Genomic DNA, 26,029 nt, shown 5'->3' with positions numbered 1-26,029 from the left:
CTAGAGACGCTCTGGTGGTACCCCACGTGGGGCTCTGTGTCCAGATCTGGGGCTCCAACACAAGAGAGACGTGGACATGAGAAAGAGACATACATAGCAGTAGTGAAATGGAAGTAAAAAATGCTTAGACTTGCTAACTCCTATATAATACAACACATGCTTAGGGGCGGTGTAATTCATGCACTTCTGGTCTCTATAGGCTACGTACAAGTTAAATTAGGAGAATCACAGAACACCAGGTTAGAAGTGACCTCAAGGATCATCTGGTTCCGCCTCCCTAGGCAAAGCATGACCTAGATTAGGTGTCCCAGCACCCTGTGCAGCTGAACCTTACAAGTGCCCAGCGCTGTGGAATCCACCACTTCCCTGTGGAGGTTACTCCAGTGACTGATTGTTCCAGGAAAAACTTTCCTCTTGTGACCAGTCAGAATCTCCCCAGCAGTAACTTGCACCCATGACCCCTCAGCTTTTCCATGTGACTTCTTGTAAAATGAGAATCTCCATTTCCTTTGTAGCCATCCCTCAAATATTGGAACACGGTAATAAGGTCTCCCCTAAGTCTTCTTTAATGAACATACACTTCACTCTTTCCTTCATGCACCTTTTTTATAGCTGGCACTGTTCTGCCTATTAAAGGATTTGATCCAGTAAACACAATAAGCAGTCTCATAACTAGTGGTACATGCATAATAATGGATTTTTAAGTGAAAAGGTGTGAAACGCAAACATTCCATGTTCTTGTAATTCTTAAGGGGTCTATAGGAAATGCATACCTGCATAACACAATTGGCATTGACAAGTCCTATATACATCCAGTGAAGTTGTAAGGCAAAAGCTGACTGTTTGCTAGAAGGAGAGTGTTACCTGGGTGAAGGCTTGTTAGACCTGTGTTCAATTTAATCATTAGCACACCATGTACTAAATTATATAGTAATTAAAAAATAGAAATGACCAACCCAATCAAGATAACTGGTTGGGCAAAAGTATATGGAATACAATCCCTGTAGAAGTCAGATTAGAAAATAGAGAATTCCACTGTGTGTGAACACTAGACAGTCAGAAAAATCAGACCCAAAAGAGACATCAAGGGATGGAATGCACAGAATAAAAGAAACACACCAGTGGATGAAAGAGTTAAAAATGTAGGAAAAATTGATACAACTAGATGAAGTAACTGGGTTTTAATTCATTTTCACAGTACATATCAATATACTTTACAGGAAAGAGTTATAATCTGAGTTGTTGATGAGAAACAGGTAAAATTACTTTCCACAGTGTACAGTGTGAAAAAAGTGAAAGTTCTTAGTCTCAACCCAATACATTAACCAGTGAGCTGTGAAAAGAGCCAGTGCACAAAGAAATACTGAGCAAACAAAAAATCAATTTTACCAAACACAATCTGCCAAGTAAAGTAGTTATTGGATATCCACAGCAATCCTTACAGCTGCCACATTTGGTACTCCCTTTCCTCCATTGGGATCATGAGACCGAAGCACACGAGTCATTACTACATAGTCAGCACTAATACAAATACTTTGTGAATGTTCCTTCCTCACTGTTCTTGGACCTGCTTCCCTTATGTAACCTCCAAACACAAAATAAATAACATATTCTTTTTTTCCTTTCAAATGGGAAAATCAACCAAACAAGTAGTGCATAGGTTCTTCAAATCACAATTTTATTACTGTTATTCAGACTGTTCTGTGAATAACAATATACTTCAGACATCAAAGCCTAGCTACAAGAGACTCTTGCTTTTCCAGGAGAGGAGAAATACTGGGATGTAGCTTAAGTGTTCTTGGCACCATGAGATCCCAGCACCAATTCATGACTGAATAAGAGCTGTGACAGATATCAATGAACCAAAATATTTTAGTACAGAAGACACTATTTAGGTAAGGAATATTGCCTTTATTTAGGCAACAAGATTTCTGCAAACAACAAGTAATAATTATTATAAGTAATAATTGTTATTTGGCATTTGGAACATACCCCTTGGTCCCAGCTTAATATGCATTTTTGGCATAAATAAACAATAGCACATACAGCAAAGAGGACAGGATGCCATTAGAAATAATTGTAAATTAGCTGGAATTGAGAGATTGCAAGGAACATATTTTTCTTTTAATCAGGAGATACTCAAACCTATTAATAGATTCCAACTAAGCAAAAGTCTATAACAAAAAGTGCAACAACTTTTCAAAAAATACATTCTTCGCATTGTTCCCTGGATTCAAAATCATAGCAATGCTGAATATTGGGAAAATAGCAAAGGTACACAAATTTCTTCTTGCAGCACAAAAACCCTGATTCAACCATCCTTTGCCTCTAACTTTATCCTGGTTTGTGTATCGAATTGCCAGATAGCCTTAGATAATCTAAATATAACAGTGCTGTAGCTTTTCTGACTTCCAGACAGGTACAAAAGGGAAGCAATTCAGCAGCAGCATGGCAACAAGGAGCAGCGTTGGTGCCTGCAGCAGTGGAAAAGTACTGTAATAAAATTCTGCTCAAGTTTGTTTGCTTTGGGACACTCCTTCCTCTTCATTCTTTATCCTTTTGGCAGTCTGGTGTAATTAAGTAGACTTTTCTTTTTTTTTTTGTGATAAGAGCTCTTCACTAGGTGCACCCTTTTCAGGGTCAGAATCATCCAATAGTAGATCCAGCATTTCTATGTGCTATCAGCAGTATAAGGCTGCGTGAGACTTCCTGTAGAATAGGAATCCTTAGTCTTTAGTTCTCTGCATCACTATCTAATTCTATTTGTTCCCAGAGCTTTTAATGGACGAAGGAGTCCTGATTGTCACAAGGATTCTGTTACAAGGAAGGATTCCAGAGTTTTGGTGGTAGTTTCAGTTGCTTTAAATAATTTGATGGGCGCATATAAAAGTAAGTGGCCTCTGCTGTATAAACACATGCTTTTCTGGCAAAACTCAAATGAGAGGCTTCAGTTCTGGAGAAGACAGCCTGCACATACTCCTGCCAATCTTGTTAGTGGCCCCTGTTCCGGTTAGATTGACTTGTAATTATTTAATTAATCCAAGGATTGCAGGTGATCATTTGCCATATATCAGTTCTGGTGATTTGAAACAGTTATATTTTAAAGAAGTGTTATATTCTCTTATTTCTAGAAAGAGAGATGACAGTACCAAAAAGCTCGTCATGTATAATGGCATCATTTCAGCATAATAACATTTTTTCCAGCTTCACCTTTAAAAAAGATACTTGAAATGACCTGTTGTTTTATTAGATTATTATGTTTGATACACTCATAATATGTAATGCCAGTACAGACAGAGCATGCTTTGAGTACTCAGACTTGGTCTGTACTGCCCTCATTCCAGTTTCCCACTGAATGCACATCTTTATCAGCTAACAGAAGAACAAGTCCTGGGAAAAAAAAAAAAAAAAAGCCAAGCCGATGTAAGTGTTAGAGGGCTGCAAGCTAGAATACTTTCCTGCAAATAAGCAAGCTGCCAGCACAGCTGTTGGAGCTGCTGGTAGGAGCTCCTAATAGGAGTTTTGGCAAAGCAGATTGACCCTGATGCAGTCATTTCTCTCAGGGGTGTGCACATAGAGTCCAGGAGGGATTTTGTGTCTAGCATCCTGATTTTAATAAGAAATCTCTGGGGGTTTTTTTTTGTTTGTTTGTTTTTTGTTTTTTTTTTTTTCTGTTTGCATAAAGAGAATGATATTCTAAGGCTGGGATTTGCTGTAATTTATATTGTACGAGTTTTATCTTATCACCTTCCCTTTGCACAGACATACCCAGAATAGATAACACTCCTAGCCTTTAGTCCCACACTGTCTCATTCTAAAACCATTAGAAACCGAGAAATAATTAAGAGCTAAGACTGTTAAAACATGATGTGGTTTTTGCATTAAGAAAGAAACATCACTAGAAAATTGGCATAGGGTGAAAGCTCCACTACAGAAAGAAAAAGCCTAGGAAAAGAAGACCTCATCTTTCAGCTGAACATTCATTAAGAAAACAGAGACTATATTTTAGAGCTCTGAAATGATGCTTAAATTGGGAGAATTAAATATGTCAAAGATTCAGGTGTCTCCTGATAGTCTCTCTGACGCATTAGCTTTGCTTTTCATATAATCATATCATTTTCAGTTACATACAAAATTACCCTAGCTTGGGGGTGGTGGAGGGGGACAAGAATTGTAAACAAGGTTGTTGAGTACAATAAATCCTTATGCTATTGTAGTGAGTTAATCTTGCCTGGCTGCCAGAGGGGTCACCCAGCTGTTCCTCATTCTTCCTCCTCCTCAACAGAACAGGGAGAGAAAGCATGATGAAAATCTTCATCAGCTGAGATAAAAGACAGGGAGAATGCTCACCAATTACCATCATAAGCAAGACAAACTTGACCTGGGGGACATTAAATTAATGCCAATTAATTTGCTCTCCAAACAGCGCAGGCAGAGCCGGAGGGGGTGTGTGTGCGGTGTATGACCAGATCAGAACACTCCATCCCTGCTACTCATTCCTCATTCTTTTCCCCGGGTCCAGCAAGGGGGCTCTCCCACAGAAGCAGTTCTCACAAACTGATTCAGTATGACTCCTTTCCATGGGCTGCAGTCCTTCAAGAACAGAATGCTCCAGTGCAGGTTCCCCATGGGCTGCAGTTCTTACCATGAGCCTGCTCCAGCATGGGCTCTCTGTGACCTGCAGTTTCCTTCAGGGCATGTCCACCTGGCTGCAGCATTGGGTCCTCCATGGGCTGCAGATGGAATCTGCTCCATGGTGGATGTCCTTGGGATGCAGGGCCACAGCCTGCCTCACCATGGTCTGCACCACAGGCACCTCCTCCCCTCCATCTTCACTGACTCTGGTGTTTGCAGGGCTGTTTCTCTCATATTCTTACTCCTTTCTCACAGCTCTTTGCAGCATTTTGTACCCTTTCTCTCATATGCTTTCCCTGAGGCACCACCAGCTTGGCTGGTGGGCTCAGCTGTGTCCTGAGGTGGGTCTCTGGGGCTGGCTGTGCCCAACACAGGGGTAGCTGCTGGCCTCTTCTCCCAGAGGCTACCCCTACACTCTCCCCACTGCCAACACCTTGACATGTATACCCAATACAGCTATATTACATTCCTGCATCCCAAGAATAACTTCATCCAAAAATTTGTTCTATGGCTGAAACAATTCAGAGAAATAAGTATTTGAACTCAATCATCTTTATCCTCTTCATAGTCAAGAAATCAGAAGGCTGTTTACTCTAAAAACTGGCTGCTCCAGAGACCCTTCTGGGGCTAAGCCACAGGAACACATCACTGGAAATGGGACACAGTGAAGAGGCAGAATGTCAGGCCCAGGGTGCAAGGACCTTGAAGCTCTACTTCGCAGGTTATTTGCTGCTAGAAGGGCAGATACGTTTCCTGCATAGATATGGAGTTAAGTTTTAAAGAAGCCTCAAAACATAAGTCTTCAATATTGACAGTGAAACTGTTAGCGTCGAGACAAACACATAACCACCGGAATGGTTATATGAGGTGCTTTATTGAGGCGCCGGGAACCAGGGCGCACCCAAATACGGTTCTGACCCTGTCACATCGTGTTCACAATTTATGCATAAAAGTTTCGCAATTAATGCATATTCAACGTGTGTTGCTACATTAACTAATATATATGCATCAAGGATTACTTCATTAGTCCATTACGACACCAGCCTCTTCTGCGCTTGCCCAGCCCCCTCTGGTGGTCCTCCCGATGAACTAAAGAGTCTTCCTCACCTTGTTCTGTTCACCTTTCCGTTCTTTGGACAGGCCCCAACCATTATGTGGACACCAGCATTCTCACATCCTCACTTGGCTTGTCCTTTTATGTTGAAATGATTTCACAAAGCTACCAATATTGCAGAGATGAAATTTTCTGCTGCTTAAGGTACATGGTTTCTATTTCTAGACAAAGCTTCCTTTTAAGCAATACAAAAATTATGAACGTCTGTATGCACAGTTCCTTGTTCTAAACTACAAAGTCTTAGGCCAGACATCCTGTGTTCTTGTGGTTATGTTAGTTTCTACTGCTAAGGCTACCATTGTGGTGTTTGGTTATAAAGCAACTAAGATACAGAACAGCAAAGTTACAACATTCTTCTAATATACAGAAGTCTACTAGTGATTCGAAAACTTTTCTAATATAGTAATTTCTATTGCTCTATATAATTATTTTAACGTAAAATTTCACTCTTTTTCTAACAAAACCACATCGCATTCTGCATCCCCAGTTGGCTGTGGCACAAATCCTTTCTGTGAGATGGACTTGGGCCTTGAAAGCAAGTAACAGATTGAGACAGGACTCCTCTACACCACAGCATCAAGGCAGAGCCTTCGTCATGGGTTATTAACCACCTTGCAAAGAGGTCACTATGGCATGGGACAGGGCCAACTTTAATTTAGCCCAGTGATTAAAGGATTATTGCTTCAGAACTAAGTATCTATATCTCTGTAGCTATGATAGAGCCTTATAAAAAGTGGGTTTGGTTGCTGCTCTACCTTGGTGGTGCCTGCTGTCTTACTGCCATCCCAAAAGGCAGTCCAGCTAACTGGACCATTGTCAGTCCATTGGCCAGGTGACTTCTTCACTCCATAGCACCATTTTCTCTGGTGGTTATTCTGCACCTTTACCCTGCCAGGATCAATGATTTATCCCAGTAAGATAAACAAAACCAACACAAACCAAACAAAATTGCATTAGTTATTTCTAAGATCCTTGCCAGTAATATAATCAGTTAGTTTATGGAAAAGCAGGTATCTACAGGATTCAAATTTCATCTCCAGCAGCACAGTATGTACTTTGTTTTTATTGACTCACAGTGGACAAAGTCATCAGCATTGCTCATCTTTTCAATCTAGAACATATATTGAATGTAAAAAACAGGTTTTAATCCACAGAGGAGCATCTCAGCATAAAGCATGTAGTAAAAAATGGTTTTCAGGGATATGAACACATGTATCACAGATCTTCTGCAGTGACATTTTTATCATTCTTCAAGCTTTTCCTTCCTTCTACCCATGACAGCATTCTATAAACATCTCAAGCAATTCAGACCTCTGTTTCTACACTTTCAGATTATCTGTAGGAATATGATTGGTTAGTAATAATTAGTAGTAATTTAGGTAGTTAGAATTTTGTAGTCTGCAAGTGCTGTTTGCTGAACTAAAAATTCAGACTTTAGAGTACATATAATGTTGATTTGGGCCATTTGCCTGCATAACTTATGTCTTATATATGAGAATTTCTGTTTATGAAACTAATTCTGTGGAAGACAAAATGCTATGAATCTTCTCCCACATACACTGCTAGCCTTGTAATACCAAGTTAAGATCAGGATAATGATGTTCGGACTTACAGCATTAGAAAGAATTGTCCATCGTAGGCAAGAATTAGTAATTTCCTTTTGTGCTCTGTAAAAACATTTTATGAGCATCTTCTTGGTCAGTCTTACTTCCATTCATTTGAAATAAACTCATGTTCTCAGCTCACGATCAGTATATGCTGGGTCCATTTTTATTTTTTCTCCTGCCATCACAAGTTCTGAATCAGAGTAGTTAGCTTTTCTGCCTCGCTTTTTCAGGAAATGGCACCATAATTCCACTGTTTCATTTTGTTCTTCCCATCTGCCAGGTTCTGAGTAGAAAACACACTGAGCCACACTTATAATAGCAGAGAGTTTTGTGTCAGGCAGAATGAGTTTCCATTTAAGGCAGAAGACTGTGAATGGGTGAACAAAGCCAGACATTAACAAGGATTCCCAGCAAGACACCTTCCCTAATGAAACGTGTGGTGATGTAACAGAAAAGTACTTCTAAAACTTGCTATTGCTATCCTTTTTATATTTTTGAACATAACCTTTGAATCATTACAGGTTTCTTCTCCAATGCTTTTGCTGTTAGCATTGATTTGTTTTGTTCTAACAGCTTAAAAGGTTACTTTGGTTTTTGATTCATTAAATTCATGAGAGTTTAAGTTAGACACCTGCTTCTGTAAGTTAAAAATAGGTAGGAGTTACTCTTCAGTGTTGTAAAATCAAATTAATTTGAACTTTTATGGAAAGCATAACCAGTATTCCCACTGCATGACTCCAATTGTAAAAGTCTTTGTGAAGGTAATTTAGGAAGTCATCATACAGTCCAGTTCAAAGGTGAGTATATACTATGTGTAGCTAGTTAGTGTAATGGGACTAAAAATCATCATCCCAAAATCCAGTTGAGTGAAACGGGTAAAGCCCTTTTCTTTTTCATACTCAGTGCCGCCCTGTTACTGAGCAAACTTCCATACAAATGTAATAGTCTCCTCTCCCAAAATAGTGGCTGTTTACATGACAATAATTAACATGAATATGCATTTAAAGCTGTCGATTACTCAGATGTCAGGTCTGGGTGGAACATGATTAAGAAGTAACCGAAGAAGTTTGCTGAAATCAATGTGCAGATGTCCACATTCATTACCAACATCAGCTTCTAACAGATCAGTCTATAGTGCAGACCTGAGGAACAATGCGGCACCAAAATGCACCCAAATGTTCAAAAAGGACTTGTAGAAGTCAGATTCCACTGAATACAAATAAACTTAAGGATTAATTGCATGGGGATGGGTTGAAACAGCACCAAAGCATATGGGTTTTTTAACCGTCAGGCTGGAAAACCATTTACACTGTGTACAAGTGAAGTTATGCAAATCATAACTGATTTCAGAAAAATAGTGTGCAGAAATACAAAATCAACATCTAAGCAGAACAGGGAAGATTTAAATTGACACCAGCTTACTTACACTGCTGAGAACCCAACTGGTATGTTGTGCATATGTAGTTCCGCACTCTGACTTTGGAGGAAGTATCAGGGAATTCACAGGCAGTGATTAAACTGGGAAGCACAGAGCTTGGAAGAAGTGCTAAGTAGCCTGACAGCTTTCCCAAGCTGCCTATCCTGAAATGAATTAAAATGGTAAGGTATTGATTCTGGCAGAGAGTGATGTAACATTCCAAGACAAGAACTTACCAAAAAAGAAAATATACACATTGAAAAAACTGCTTCTAAGTGTGTGAAAAAAAATATGTTATTAGCCAGTGCTTGAGGATGAATGAGCACACCTCTCCTTTTAGACTTTAATGAGCTTAAATTGCAGCAGCCCAGCCTTCTCCAAAATATCCTTACTAAAGCTTATCCTTTCAAAAATATAATGGGAGTCCACTGAAGTCCTCAGTGGCTCAACTGCTTACAGCATGACTAGTTTCGAAAATACTGGTTTCAAAATAAGTAACTCACTGAGCAGCGAGAAGCTATTTTTCTGAAAGTATAAACTGTTCATATGCACGAGGAGCCTGACACATACGAAAACAGAATACAGTAGTATTAAGGCTGTAGCTCCAGGCAGGACTCCTACCCCCACTCTCCTAAATCTGTGGGACGTTACTGTCTTCAAAGCATTGACATTTGAGCTGCTTGCGAAGGAGCTTAGTAAGTAACCAGCTTTCAGGGGCAGTTTCATTACTAGAGTAACAGAGAACAGAAGTTTTTTGTTTTCATAAAGCTCCTTCCTATATGATGACAATTGATGCTACAAGACTGAGGGTGGCTCATCAGCTGAAATAAAGAACAGGTTCAGGAATTAGTCATAAAAAATTAGTGTTGTCTATTTTTAACTATAATTTAATGTAGCCAGCTCACAGAGAACATGTGCTTTTTGGATGGGGTACTTTTGTTAAAGCAAAGCCTCAAGACTCTCCCTAATTGGCAGATGTACACAACATAAATCTTCACTGGGACCAACCTCTCAGGCAACAGGATGCAATAAATAGGACACTGATCTAAGGGAACTGAAGAGGCTTGGGTATTCATCCCAACTGTAAGCTGGCATGCCCGAAGATCTTCAGTATCTTCAACACTTGGCACCAAGCTTGACATCAAAAAATGTATTCTGGGGTATCCATGTAACACTTTCCTCTTTGTTATCAGAAATGAGGTAGGAATAAATAAATCCTGTTCAATATTGAAATCTGCCTTAACAACATAACAATATTAATTCTAATGCATTAATTATAATAACTTATGTGACTTTAAAAAAATCTGCATCCGTTATTGCCTTTGTTCATCACCTCTAATTCAGATCAACTATGCTTATCATTTATAAAAAGTGTGCTTCATTTTGAATTTTATTAATTCAAAGCAGTCAAATGTATCACACAAACACTATCAAATGCTTCTGCTGTTTCCAGCTGCTGAAATACTTTTTTATCATATGGAAACAGACTCCTTCACAGACTTGCATAATCCCCTGGAGGGGAGTGTTTCTGTGTTTGGTAAAATACAGTTTAAGCAGTGTTTCACCTTTGCCAAGTTCTATCTTATCAGCATTTATACTTACTTGGAAAAAAGAGAGAAAAAAAAAAAAAAAGATTTGGCTTTGCAAGCAAACTTGCTTCATGGGGCAAGTACTATCTATACTAGCATACATGGCTCAGCATTAAAATAATAAATCCTGTTTAATTAGAAAACTGAAGAAACTGCTTCTTCACAATTGGAAATCACATCGCTACGTTTTGCTCATGAGAACAAAGTTTACAGTCGTAAGTTGCACATAAAGGGTTTATTTTAAATGTTTTAAGGATAGAGTTACATCATAATTATAAAAATTACTTACAGAATTAAGTAACAGATTTAAAGTGTTTATACTTCTAAATGCAGAGAACAGGGAACTGTCTACATTGTTCAAAATAAAATAAAAATAATGAAACCAAGCTCTAACGATGAAGTCATTACCTAATTTAAAAATGTGAACACGAAGACCTTTGAACTATACACATACCAAGAACCATCCAAATTGCACTAATGATGTAAAATACAAAAAGCACAGCATTTTCAAGGAACCAGAAACTGTTTTTACCACGATTTTTTTCCCCTAAAGCAACGGAAGTCAATTCTACCTGAAGATAAAGCCTCCATTTTAAAATAATTTCCTTAAAGAAGGCTTCTAGCTATAAAAAAAAAAAAAAGAAAAAACGGACAAAACAAACCCCCCAAAAACAACCAAAGAAACAAAACAAAAAAAAACCCAATCTAAAACCCCAACAAAAATCAACCAACCAAAAAACCCAAAAAGGGTTTTCACCATAGCCTACTCCAACATTGTTTAGGGATTGGCACTCAAAAGAAAGAAGAAAAATGTAGTGTTTTGTTAATCAACTGCAATTTTATTTTTTTCTGTAACAGAATACTTGGTCCCTTCAAATGCTGTATGACACATACAACTGGAAAATTACCTTCTGTTGGCACTATGCTCGTCTCACCGGTGCATTTAATCCTACTAACAACCATTAAAACAGCACAATAAGCAAATTCACAAAAAACTGAACACAAAATAAAAACGGAACAAAACAAAAACCTAAACATTTTAACATGCAACTTTAGTTTGTTACATTGAATGTTCTAACCCTCTAAGCATGCAAAAAAGGATGGTCTGCATTTAATTTTTTTTTCCCTTTAAAAAGTTTTACATGGCAGCCTGACATCACACACACGCACACACACAATATACAACAATACTACAGCAGGTAAATGTGAAAGGCGAATAACTTTTATACAAAGATCCATGGCTTGTGCCATCACAAGCCCTATGTGGTTTTGGAAAGTAATGTTGAACCCCTATAACAAGGAACCAACATTTAGTTACCAGGGTAACGCAAGCACTGCATGCAGATCTGAAACATGAGCCTAAAACAAAGCCCAAAGCAGATGGGCAGGGAGTGGAATTAGTCTCAAGCCTCAAAAACGGTGGTCTAAGCTATTAAAAGAAAAAAAAAAAAAAGAGGCAAAATAAAAGATGAAAAGAAATACCCACTGAACAGACAATGGGGACATCAAAAAACAACCATTAAATTTACAGTTTATAGATTATACTCTAATTGGCAGAATACATGGTGTATCCAAGAGGCTTGCAGAAAACCCACAAATGCAAGCCTAATGCTAAAATTGTTCCAGTAGACCTAAACCTCAGATATTTCAAAACAAACCTTGTATTCCTCAGATGTATAGCATAAAGTTCAGTGTACTAGGTTATTCATGTATCTTGTGTATAATCAATACACTCACTCATTCTTGTGCCACAGATATCAACTTGGGCTCATGGAGCCAGGCTCAGCTTTGAGATTTACATGCAGGACTCTTAAGAGTCAATAGAAAACACATAACAGATCTGCAGGATGAAAACACTGTGTTGCAAATCTGCTTTGTTCAAAACGAAAGGAACGTTTACGACTTGGGTACCTAGTGCTTAAGGACTGCATTGAGAAGCTATTCACTGAAAGACAGCAGCCTGCCTTTGGTTGCCCATGATGAAATACTGGACATATGCAATATAATAGCAATGGACAAAGAATTAAGGTATCATATTTATATGGAGAGTATTTATTACCATTCAACAGCATAATGAGGCACAAGCCTTAAGGCTAAAATATGAAATCAGGCAAAAAAGTTGACAAAGGGGCTTAAACCACTGAGTCTTCAATATCAAGAATACCCACAACAGAGGTCACTCGGACCTCTGATCTCCAATTAACAGCATCTCTCCTGCATCCTTCCACTAATGGCATATGGTTGGATTATCAGAGTATTTGTTCCTTCCATCAACAGTGTTGACTGTCTTCACATACTGTATTTCTGTGAAGCAGTTCTTTGAAACTTGCAGAGCTCTGCCTTTATGTACCATGATGATTTTGTTGCTGTGCCGATCCTTGTTGCAGTTCTCATGCTTTTAAAGACTGCCATACTTAAAATTCTCTACTTAAAAACCTTTACAACTAACTTGCAAGATTAAAACTATGACAGGATTTTGCTGTTGTGGGCTGCTATTTATATCCACAATCTAATGCAGATGACTGAACCACTGAGACTACCTACAGCTTCCATCAGATAGTACACCACTGGCATGCAGAACTCTAGTGTTCATAGAATGAAATTCATGTTAACAGCATACCTCAAAGCAAGTACAATGTACACCACAAAAGGCAACAGGTTTAAGCTGTAGATTTCTCCAGACACTCCTTATGTGGAAAAGCCAGAAAAAGAATTAATTGGGAAGATGCCTTCCTGAACCAAAATGGTTAAGAACAAAACAAAGAAATGCAACAGACTGAGCAGAAGGCAACAAATGCTTCTCCTTCCCTAAAGTAAATCTTGAGTGTGAAAGGACACCCCCTCCCCACTCCCTTGGCATGAGATTGTATTTATTTATTTAACTACTGTTAGGCTTCTAAGTCCACACATAAACATTCAGGTTGCTAGGTTCTGATATTAAATAAGAGACTACTGATTGCCAATGTGTAGTCTAAAGTCTTCTGAAGTAGCATATATACTGTTAAAGTTGCGGCACCAAGCACTTGGGTTTTGCTAAGAAGTGTGTATAACAAAGAAAGAAAGAAGTACAACATTTAGGATTGAAGGCAGCCTTGTGGCATGTATTTTACTGGTTCCTACAACTTGTCAGTATGGGCCATTAACCTGCATTTTCTAATTAACTGGTTATACAGATTAAACGCATTTTTATAGTTTAAAGCCTTTTCACTGAAAGGTGCATTAAGTCCAACACTTGGTATCCTACTGCCCTGTGACTAGTAAAAATGCACAGGTATTCCTATGTACTGCAAGTTCTTAAAAAGCTAAATTCGAAACAAAGTGTAGAAACACAGCAGACTGATGTTACTTGGGTTAGGCACTCCTCAATGCTGAACAAACTGTTGAGACCTTTCAAAAAAGTCACCTCTGTCCCAACCCTGAAAACAAGGACTGCTAGTAGCCAAAAAATTAAATTTAATGTTACAAAAGAAGGCATATCAAAATATCAAACTACACCTGCATGTGGCAGTTGAACAAGTGAGTGCAAAGTTGAAGAAAAAGTTAAAATCTATGAAAAAATTTAGATTAATGGTTACAATACTAGATCAACTTTACACAGCTTGAATTTGCAGCTGTTCTTTGCTTTTAACTCCCTCCTGCCCAAATATATCAACTTCCTTCACCAAAAGGAGCTCTCTTACACAAAATGTCACATTTGTTTATATTATTCAGAACAAAACAGTTTTGCTGGCAGAGATTGTGGGTTCGCAGGGACATTTAAGCTTTCATTAAACTGGAAAGCAGTCAAGTCTTTGTGTCTACAAATTTTACATTTAACAGTTCCACAAATTTGGCAAAAGTTCACAATGATGTCTAGGATGTCTTCACCAAATCGTAGACATAAATATGGAAATCATCATCAAACTTGATGAAATAGACAGATGGTTTGGCTTCAACTTGATGAATGACCATGCCAGTCCTTTTTGAGCCATCTTCTTTGGCATATTCCACTTGTTTGCCTACCAGGCTGTCCACAACTTCACCTGGTTCCCGTTCTGCAGGAGGCGAGTCATCTGTAACACAAAACCAGTGTATTTTGATAGACATTAATGGAATTTTTCAATATGGAAAACTACTGCAGAGTCTCCTTTAAAACTCACATGGAATTATCAGAATTTTTAAATACAGAGTATGCAGAAAGTTAGTTTTGTTCAGACAAGTATCTAATGATTGCCATGCTTCTAGAAACTGCAGTTGCAGATGAACTTTTGAGTAGAATTGTCTTCATTTTTTTAAGACAAAAATGGCACTCTGATTGGTAAGAGAAGTAAAGCCTTTGACATGAATGTTTATCCACACATTATAGAAAATCTCTGTGGATAATTAATTTAAGCCACTACCAGAAAAAGGCACTGGCCTCCTTAGCAGAAAGGCAGCCAAACTGAAATCTACCTCTTCCCACATGCATTATTCAGTGTTTCAATGCATGCACACCACTGCAACTAAAACATCTCTTCTAAAGTGCAAGTGTAAACTCCTCATGAAAAGAGGCTTTGGACTCCATAGTGGAGTAATGCTGTGGATAAAGTCTAACCATGTTATTTTCTTGTCTGGCAAAACTTAACCCAGAATATCCTTGTATTACAGATTATGCCTATGCCTGATTTGGGTACAAAAATGCATGACCTGTAACATGCTATTTACCAAGGGGTTGGTTACAACCTGATCACAAAACAAATGTGACAGTAGGTGAAAAGACAGTACTGGAGAACTGGAAGCTAACCACAACGTATTTTCTCAGTTTATCTTCTTTTTTGACCAGTTTAGGTAAACCTGTGTTTTGTATCGCAGGAAGGAAATTTCTTAGTAAAGGTCACACCTGATGTAGCTTTTTATTTTGGAAATCTTAAGCTTTTAAATTAATATTTTTGTTCCAAGTTCACATTAAGCAACCTGTACAGAGTTCACCCATTTCCTTTTCTGTTTTGAGAACTGTGAAAGAGCTCGCAAATAAAAAAGCCCAAAACATCATGGAATTAACAGACTGGCTTACACTTAAGATTCTTCCACAAACTTGAGAAGTTCCTCTTTCAATTTTTGTTTCAGTACCTCTGTAAATGCACTAGCACATGTGGCTATTATCTTCTTAATACCAGTTTTATGTGAACAGTCTCCTCGGCAAAGATGCAAGTTGAACTCTTATATTTGCATTCAAAAGGAATTACAAAGTGTTGACCAAGTTTTGTATCAGATCCAGCAACACATTTTCCCATCATGAAGAAAAGTTTTACAGGAATTACCCAAATTTTGGTCTCTTGACATATGCGAAACCTGTCTTTGAAAAGAGAGCGCTCCCTAGAAATATAAGTTATAACTACTGTGGCAAGTTCCACCAAATTTATAGATGTACTTCCCAGATAGTCTAAAACCTGATTTGAAAAATAATACTGTTAACACTCAATCATTCACTTCAGGACACAATTAAAAAGATGTGGAAAGCATTCAGATTCAGTGAAGGTGGCAAATACTTAAGAGTGTTTCATAAACAGGTAAGCAGTAAATAGTCTGGTGGTGAGCATGAATGAAAAGGTGCACTAAAACCAATTAGATCTTAAATGGAAGGAAAGCACATAAGCTCTTTCCCCATCCCTGACCCCAAAGGTGCAAGAAAACAAAGCAGACTTAAAATACATTCCAAGTCCTTTTAAACAGTTAAGATAAAGAACAAGTTAACTGAAGGTTCAAATCTGAAAGAGCTTGCTTTATTTTCTTCAGGACAAGGAAGGTCACTTTTCCATTAACATTTGTGGATCACTCTTTACAAGTAGCAAATATGTTTTTTTCTCCCCCCTCCTAACAGCTATTAAGGGTGGGGAAAAAAAAATAAATATCTAAACACAGATGATTAACTACAGACACGCAAGTAAGTGCCACTTAGCCAGCAGATTGTTATCAGTGCTAGACCTGAAGGACAGGAGTCTCAAACTCCACAAACTGGCTGTAATCAATACTTCTGTAAAGCACTATGTAGCCAACCACTACAGTTACCTAATTATTAATTTTCTTTAAAGCCCAGATTTCCCCTTTCGCAGAGTCTGTTTTAGGTAAATGGAAGAAATAAAAAAGTATTCTTTACAAGCATTTTTTAGTTCTTTCCCCTTCGTCCCCAGTTCCCCTCTTTGCACTGGCTATTCAAATCTCTTGAACAATACTGATTCTGTGAAAATCCTTCTAAATTAATCAGAAAAGTCCCAATGACTTTCATTTCAAGAAGGGAGGAAAAAATATCCCTCAATCTGAAATATTCTTCTTGCTAGTGTGTTGAAATATGTGAGAGAAAATTAATTTTTACAAGATTAGTACTTCTTTCCCTCAAGAAACTACTCAGAAGTTTTTCACACTGAAGACACCTAGCCCAACAAAATGAATCTATTAGTTGGTCCCAAAATACTACTCCCAGAAGAACTGCTTCAGAAACACAAGTCAAGTGCCATTTGGATGAGCTGAGGTACTTCTGCCAGAAAACAACAGTGGAAAACTTCTGGTTTGTCAGTTTCATTAAGAAATCCAAGTAGAAACTCATCCACAGTAGGACGTAGCTATTTTCACCAGAATTAGGAATAACTATGGAAAATGATTTTGCCTGCATATGTCACTGCTGATAAAAGTAAAATTTCAGCAGTTAACACAGATGTTCTTTGTTGTGCCATAACCTTTGTTAGCTGTTATCCTTAGGAAAAAAAAAAAAAAGAATAATAAAAAAGGCAATGACCAGAGTAACAAACAAGATCTTTTTCATTTCTCCTGTCCATAAATAAAACACAGCCAAGATTAATATAAAAAGCTACCACTTTCTAGAAGAAAACAGTAACTGGCTTACTTACTTGAATCAGGCATAATGCGAAGGTCGCCTTCTTTATAATCATCTAAGAGTTGGTACATGTACAAGACGGGATCTTTCTCGTAGGTAATATAAAACCACGTGTTCATAATAGGAGCTCGAGCCAAAACCATCCCCCTCCATTCATCTTTTGAGCCATCCTCTGTCTCAAACATATGTTCCACAGCTTTACCAATCATTGTGTCTGCCAGGTGGGCATCACTAATTCGAGATGAAGCTGAAATGACAGCATTTTGTAAGTTCATTCAAATGCACAGCTATTATGTATGTCTTTGTGAAAAATAACCTTTACCCTGACTTATAAGCAGCTTTTGTTTGGAAGGCAATTTGTATACAAAACAAATACTGTCCATTCCAGAGAATTTACTATTGAAGAGCTGCAGAACCTCAAAATCTTACTAAAGTAACAATACACCATTGTACTCCCTATGGTTAAGCAATCAAGGGTAAATGGAAGGTAAAGGGAGATAACTGAGGCCACAGCAGAGCAGGCTCTTTGTATTTTAACTAGACACTGGATGGGGAGAGAGGCAGGCAGCAGAGAAGAGGAAGACAGGCCAATCACAAAAGAATTCTATGAAGTTATGAATGACACTTTGGGGTTTTGTTCCCTCTAATGCCACTCTAGAGACTGCTACCAATTGCTCTGCAGCCAGAAGAAGCACCAGCTTATTTTATTTATGAATTAGTAATTCCTTGCTTAAATAAACACTGAACTTTGCTGATTTTGAGGATCAAAAAGCCTTGTTACTAATCAAGTTATTTCACTCAGAAGACAGAATCATAGAATAGTTAGGGCTGGAACGGACCTTAAGATCATCTAGTTCCAACCCCCCTGCCATAGGCAGGGACACCTCACACTAAACCATATCACCCAAAACCTCGTCCAACCTGGTCTTGAACACTGCCATGGACAGAGCATTCACAACCTCCCTGGGCAACCTATTCCCGTGCCTCACCACCCTAACAGGAAAGAATTTCCTTCTTATATCCAATCTAAACTTCCCCTGTTTAAGTTTTAACCCATTACCCCTTGTCCTATCACTATAGTCCCTAAGGAAGAGTCCCTCCCCAACATCCCTATAGACCCCCTTCAGATACTGGAAGGCTGCTATGAGGTCTCCACGCAGCCTTCTCTTCTCCAGGCTGAACAGCCCCAACTTTCTCAGCCTGTCTTCATATGGGAGGTGCTCCAGAACCCTGATCATCCTCGTGGCCCTTCTTTGGCCTTGTTCCAACAGTTCCATGTTCTTTTTATGTTGAGGACACCAGAACTGCACACAATGCTCCAAGTGAGGTCTCATGAGAGCAGAGTAGAGGGGCAGGATCACCTCCTTCGACCTGCTGGTCATGCTCCTTTTGATGCAGCCCAGGATACGGTTGGCTTTCTGGGCTGCAAGCGCACACTGAAGCCGTCTCATGTTCGTTTTCTCATCAACCAACACCCCCAAGTCCTTGTCTGCAGGGCTGCTCTGAATCTCTTCTCTGCCCAACCTGTAGCTGTGCCTGGGACTGTTCCAACCCAGGTGCAGGACCTTGCACTTGTCATGGTTAAACTTCATAAGGTTGGCATCAGCCCACCTCACAAGCATGTCAAGGTCCCTCTGGATGGCATTCCTTCCTTCCAGGGTATCAACCGAACCACACAGCTTGGTGTCATTGGCAAACTTGCTGAGGGCGCACTCAATCCCACTGTCCATGTCAGTGACGAAGATGTTAAACAAGACCAGTCCCAACACTGATCCCTGAGGGACACCACTCCTTACTGGTCTCCAGCTGGACATTGAGCCATTGACCACAACCCTCTGCATGCGGCCAGCCAGCCAGTTCTTTATTCACTGAGTGGTCAATCCATCAAATTGATGTCTCTCCAATTTAGAGACAAGGATGTCGTGTGGGACAGTGTCGAACGCTTTACAGAGGTCCAAGTAGATGGTATCAACTGCTCTACCCCTGTCCATCAGTTCTGTAGCCCCCTCACAGAAGGCCCCATCATAGAAGGTCAGGCAGGATTTCCCCTTAGTGAAGCCATGCTGGCTGTCACCAAGCACCTTGTTGATTTTCATGTGCCTTAGCATGCCTTCCAGGAGAATCTGCTCCAAGATTTTGGCAGGCACAGAGGTGAGACTGACTGGTCTGTAATTCCCCGGGTCATCCATTTTCCCCTTCTTGAAAATCGGGGTTATAGTTCCCTTTCTCCAGTCATCAGGAACTTCACCTGACTGCCATGATTTCTCAAATATGATGGCCAGTGGCTTCACAACTTCATTTGCCAGCTCCTTCAGGACCCGCGGATGGATTTCATCAGGACCCACGGACTTGTGCACATTCAGATTTTTAAGATGGTCTCGAACCAGACTCTCTCCTACAGCTGGCCCAAGGTCTTCATTCTCACAGTCCCTGCGTCTGCCTTCCAAGACTTGGGTGGTTTGGTCAAAGCCTTTGCCAGTGAAGACTGAGGCAAAGAAGTCATTTGGAACCTCAGCCTTCTCCAAATCCCGTGTAGCCAGTTCTCCCGAGAGCTTCCTGAGGGGGCCTACATTCTCCCTAGTCTGTTTTTTATTTGCTATGTACCTGTATAATCCCTTCCTGTTATCCTTAATATCCCTAGCCAGGTTTAATTCTAACTGGGCCTTAGCTTTCCTAACCTGGTCCTAGCTTCCCGGACAACATCCCTGTACTCTTCCCATACCACCTGTCCTTGCTTCCACTTATTATAAGCCTCTTTTTCATTTGAATTTTCCTCAGGAGCTCCTTATCCATCCAAGGAGGTCTCCTGGCCCTCCTGCTGCATTTCTTTCTAGTTGGGATGCAACACTCCTGAGCTTGTAGCAGGTGATCCTTGAATATCAGCCAAGAGTCTTGGGCCCCCCTGCCCTCCAGGGCTATATCCCATGGAACCTTACTAAGCAGGTTCCTGAAAGAGGCCAAAGTCTGCTCTCTTGAAGTCCAGGGCAGTGAGCTTGCTGCACGCTCTTCTCACTGTCCTGAGGATCTCAAATTCGACCATCTTGTGATCGCTGCATCCAAGACTGCCCTGGAGCACCACATTTCCAATGAGCCCTTCCCTGTTGGTGAGCATAAGGTCAAGCATGGCACCTCTTCTTGTCAGCTCCTCTGTTACTTGCAGAAGGAAGTTGTCTTCCACACAATCGAGGAACCTCCTGGATTGCTTGTTCTGGGCTGTACCATCCTTCCAACAGATATCAGGGTGGTTGAAGTCCCCCATGAGAACAAGGGCCTGTGAGCGTGAGGCTTTTCCTATCTGTCTATAAAGTACTTCATCCACAGGCTCTCCTTGATCAGGCGGTCTGTAACAGATCCCCACAGTAATGTCTCCCATAGCTATATTCCCTTTAACCCTGACCCACAAACTCCCTGTGGACTGCTCACCTGTCCCCAGACAGAATTCCATACTCTCCAGCCTGTCCCTAACATAAAGGGCAACTCCCCGTCCCCACCTGCCATTTCTCCTCCCATTATTAAAAGTACTTCAGGAAATTACATGCGGAAATGTGACATTAGTACTGTCAAGACACAGAACAGAAAACACCAACCATTTAATTCTAACAGAAATATCAATGTTAATCTAAACAAAACCTACAGAATGTACTGCCTATTACTTTAAGGCTGAAGACAACAACGCACTCACTGGTATCATCAAATCTTTGTGGAATCAAGAAAATTTAAACAGAGCATTTAGATTACCTGCCATGAGACATCAATGAAATTGACTAGTAACATTAAAGTGGTCAGATGTTATCTTGAGGGAAGTCCAGAATGATTAATAGAGAATATTTAATAGCAGATGTCAGGTTATAGGTATGTGAATTTAGGAGAAAAACCCAAAACACTTACCAACTCTGTCTGGAAGAACTTCAAGTGCTGAAACTCTTTCATCTTTGTGCAGTTCTAGTCCATACACACAGTCAAATCCATCATACTTTATAAGATAGAGAGAGGGATTTACAGGAACTTGATCAAGAACTGTGCCCTTCCATTGTGTTACAGGTCCACTACCTTCTTTCCATCCATGCTGTATTCTGCAGCCTACAATATTTCTTCGTGGCTGAGAAATAGGTTTGCTTGGTCCCACATTGTTTCTATGCTTTCTGTACACAGATACAAATACAATATTAAACAAGCACATACATGTATTCAAAATTCTACTCCAGACGAGCTGTATGCTTGACATGGCATTTTATAGTTATGTGCACCTTGTTCAAATTTGGGTATAAAGCATATTATACTATATTGGAAATAAGAAAAACACACTGAAAAGTAGTGAAACAATGTTTATGTGTGTGGCAAAGTTAGTTTACTGAGTTGTTTCTAAAACTAGTTTGCTTAAGCAAAAAACCAAACAAACAACTATTTTAGCCATTGTTACACTGAATGTCAAAAGTCAAACTCACCTGATCAGGTCTCAAGGCACAAGTTATCTGGCAATATTACAACTTTACTACCTGGCTGCTTCCTGTAGAAGAATAAACACAAATCCTGTCCCAGGATGAGGAAATCAGTGGAAACATTACCAGTGGCTGACTAAAATTCTTTCACAGGGTGTTTGTTTTCCCTACCTGTGTTTTCACCTGAAGGTGATTTAGCTTCCTTCTCTGTTTAGAGATATTTTTGACTCCTGAGTATTTTTAAAGATACATGCTAGCAACACTTCTCTTGCATTCCTTCTTAGTATAGCAAAATGGTATGCAATAGCAATAGAATGGATGCTCCTTAATGTGGAAAGGAGACCTTATAGCAGCCTTCCAGTAGCTAAAGGGGGCCTACAAGGATGCTGGAGAGGGACTCTTCATCAGGGACTGTAGTGGTAGGACAAGGGGTAATGGGTTTAAACTTAAAACAGGGGAGGATTTAGGCTGGATATAAGGAAGAAATTCTTTACTGTGAGGGTGGTGAGGCACTGGAACAGGCTGTGCAAAATAGTTGCAAATGCTCCATCCCTGGAAGTGTTCACAGCCAGGCTGGACAGGGCCTCAGGTGACGTGGTTTAGCATGAGGTGTCCCTGCCCATGGCAGGGGGGTTGGAACTACATGTTAAGGTGCTTTCCAACCCTAACCATTCTATGATTCTGTGAGTCTATAACAGATCAAATATACTTTTTTAGCCTTCTACCATTTTCATGGAAGCCATATGGAGATTCCCTCTGGCAAGTAACAGTTGTTCTGATCAATGGTCATGTAAGCTGGTAATGGTCATTTGACAGTTTCAAATAATTGCAAGTTTTGTTCTACTCAGTTATTAAAAACAAAAAGTGACAATTCTGAATACAGATTAAATAAACTAATAAATATGATAGACTATTGATGATAAATATTTTATATATTTTAGCATGTTACAATACACATATTGATTCCTAAAAAGGTTATTGAGAGGGTTGCTGGATAAAATTTCTCATGAATGCCAACTAGTTGTAAAGAAATTTTTGGTTTACTACTTGTAGTACTTTTTTATTTAAATGGCAGTAAAACGTGCACACCGGTAGCATGCTTAAAAGCAACGTCTAACAGAGACTATCAGCTGCAGAGAATAATACTCTTCCTTAGTCTACAGATAGTGACCAATGCTCTCAGAGAAGCCCCTATATGATCCGAAAAAGTAACAATCACACCAGTGAAATCCTGGAAGCATTTTTTTAGAATAATGCACTCACTCCATGACATTGTAATGCTTAATGGACATGGGAATGCTTGATGCTGAAATTATACCCATTAAAAACAAGGCATAAGATTCCTTTAGCAGCTTTTCCCACCACCAGACCTTCATTCACCATGAAAATACTAGCAGAGGGGTTTATCAAATTTCACTTTTGTTATCATTTGAGCTTTTTAGCAAGATCAAACTGCAGGTTTTATATTCTTAACTTTGATAGCACAGATTTTTCTAGAACACCAACCTCTTCCAGTTAAGAGACACTGTTTAGAATGGATTTTCAAATCCTAGTTCTTGCTTAAGCACACACACACATATATACACACGTGTACGTTTTTTGGTGGGTTTGTTTGTTGTTTTTTTTTTTTTTAACTGGAACAGTGCAAGTAATAGTTTACTACTACAAAATGAGATCAGAGGCCTGGTCTGTGGCACAATAAAAACGTTTTGTATGCAGCTTATTTATTCCAATGAATCATAATTCCATTCTAAAGCAGAACAAAATCAACTGAACATTAAAGCGTCATCTGTTTTTATCAATTTTAAGCAGTTCGTCTATGCTGCTAATCATCGTTGAAAAAGGTAAAAATAACACTATTGATGTTCAACCTCATGGTCAATTCTACTCTCTTTCTAATCCACTTAAATGTTTAAATTGGAACAATAAAGCAAAAAGCTTCACACTCATTCAAAAATTATGATGGAAAAAGATTACATAACTGAGTTCAAACTGAGTTCGCTACCTTTAAAATGCCTCAGAGAGCAAAAAACATTATATATTTAATTCCAAGTCAAGTACCCTTCAGGTGTACTTGCAGTTCAAATTTTTGTTTGGGGATACTGAATAGCCATTCATTCTCATTTGCACTGGTCCATAGTGCAAGAAATGAGATTTTCAAACTAGTAATTTACCAAGGAAAATCAACTTCTTGCAGCTGACCATGCGGTAAAAAAAGCAAGCACAGGTTTATAACTATCAATAAATAATACATATGGATATATTTCCATGTAAGACATCCAAGTAACCAACTCAAATCACTCCTCAATAGTGCATTATTTCTGTGAGACACCAAGTAATACAAATGTACACAATCTTCATGATGCTACATCCAGAAGGCTCAACACATTTTTTTCATTACAATTTTTTCATCGCAATTATCTTTAAAAATCCACAAAGATTTGCTCTTGAAGATGAATTTTCCTGGACACATAAAACATGGAGCCAGGAAAACAAGAAAATGCCAAGTACTGAAAACAGCTGTTGACATATCAGACACATCCTCACTATAAACAGCCCTTCAGTCCTCAAAAGTTTCAGATCCTCTTCTTTATCATGAAGAGCAATAAGCTGGTAAGTAAAACCTAGCTGGCATGAGAAAGTTTCATTATCAGGACCAGACAGTTTAGAAGCTTTTTAAGGACTATGCAGGCAGAAGGAATTCTTCCTGGATTTTGAAGCTGTGTTTATATGGCTCTCACACAAATTTTTATTTGGCAGCTGCTACCAGGGAAACAAATGTAGTGCAGAACTGCACAGGACTGGTAGCAGAAAAATCAACCATTACTTCAGGGTTGTACTTAAATGACAAACCAGAATTTATAAAAAGCACAATAGCAATTCCCAATAGCCTATAAAGTCAACTATTTTATCCATGTAGGTTTGGTTGCCATGGTTTATTTTTCTGTTGTCGTTGGGGTTGTTTGGTTGGTTGGTTTCGTCTCTTAAACACCTTATCATCTCATCTCAGAAAGCCACCACATGGTAGTACTAAATAAAAAGCCAGAAGGGTGGAAGAAAACCATACACAACTGATGTGCTAAAAAGACAACTGTGAAAAAAAGGAAAGGAAAACTATGAAGCAGTATAAATGCAGAACAGCAGCAACAGTCAGTACAATTTCAAGCCTTTTGTGGTACTAAGCAGAAAAGTTAGGATCCAAAACTTTTGACAATTGTGATCTTACTACAGACTATCACTAACAGCAGAATGGTGATGACAAAATTGTTATTAACTACTTTTCACAATATTCAGACTGTAAGGCACATTAGTTGAGGCAAAAGTTTTAAAGTACTTCTAGTACTCTCTCAAAAGCCATCATTCAGTTGTGAATTTCATCTTCAGATGCTTCAGGAACCAAGACCAAATGTTAGCTTGATCAGAATTCTGAAATTTAAGTTCACTTGTAGCTAAATAGCAGGTATAACCTGCACCTTCGAGTCCTTGAATTGCCAACTACAAGAAATAGAGAGCCTATGAAGAAAGGATTGTTTTATATTTATGCCATTTCTTGCACTCGGTTGTTATGCACCAAGGGTGGAAAGAATGGTATCTGGGAGATTACTGACTGACTGATGTCAGTAAGGTCAGCTTCATATTGACAGAGATTACCACTGCCCACTGACAAAGCACTTGGAAGAACTGCCCTAGAACCATGGGAACTGTTCCCATAAGGTTCAAAAGTTAACTACCATTTGTAGAGGAACAGTGCAGAAGACTCATCCACGCTGCTCATTCTATCACATCCTCAATTACTGAGTCATGCCCTGTTTTATCCTCTCGGCTTTTGGCTCCTTCCTCTGCCACAAACCTTCTAAAGCTAGTTTGAAGTCTGCTTGACGGCCTTTGAGTGACATTAGACTTGTTTCTCTTTTTCTTTAAATGAGTAGTAACTAAATTGGTGACAAAGTATGCATTACTAACTCATAGTCTATCATAATGGCTCAGAGTAGTATCAGTGTATATTATTACATGGTCACTCATAGCCTACTCATTTATAATAAATATGAAAAATTCTCTACTACTATGCCTCATTCTCAGAATGAATCAGGGGACAGCACACAAGAAGTCATCTTGATCTGGTACAAAAACCCCTTAATAAATACTTAACAATCGAACTACACTAAATTAACATAAAACTAAGCTGGGCCCTCAAGTTAAATGCCTCAAAATCTTGTCACTTAGGATCAAAACTTCTTATACCCCATAAAAGCCCTTCATGCTAACAAATTTACAGCCTATTTAGGTATTTAAATAACTGTATATTAACACAACAGTAAAGACAAATCTAGCCACCCTCAAGTACAAAAGGCAACCCACCTCTGATAGTCTTCCCATC

At 39.1% G+C, this 26,029-nt stretch overlaps 1 protein-coding gene across 1 annotated transcript in view; it reads right to left on the bottom strand.

The window, feature by feature from the left end:
- Positions 1 to 11,180: 11,180 nt before the first annotated feature.
- The window catches only part of SPIN1 (spindlin 1), a 57,488-nt gene continuing 42,639 nt past the window's right edge, over positions 11,181 to 26,029 (bottom strand). The window contains exons 4-6 of the mRNA XM_057413799.1: positions 21,101 to 21,354; positions 17,226 to 17,459; positions 11,181 to 14,414 (exon numbers count right to left, since the gene is read on the bottom strand). Coding sequence (XP_057269782.1) covers positions 14,215 to 14,414; positions 17,226 to 17,459; positions 21,101 to 21,354 — 688 coding nt within the window. The 3' untranslated portion in view covers positions 11,181 to 14,214. The remainder of the gene's footprint in view (positions 14,415 to 17,225; positions 17,460 to 21,100; positions 21,355 to 26,029) is intronic.

This window comes from Pezoporus wallicus, unplaced genomic scaffold (genome assembly GCF_028554395.1).
Source record: "Pezoporus wallicus isolate ANWC-B61680 ecotype Strahan unplaced genomic scaffold, APGP_CSIRO_Pwel_v1 contig_10094, whole genome shotgun sequence".
NCBI classification, from domain to species: domain Eukaryota; kingdom Metazoa; phylum Chordata; class Aves; order Psittaciformes; family Psittacidae; genus Pezoporus; species Pezoporus wallicus.
This window is presented reverse-complemented; position numbering and strand designations above follow the sequence as displayed.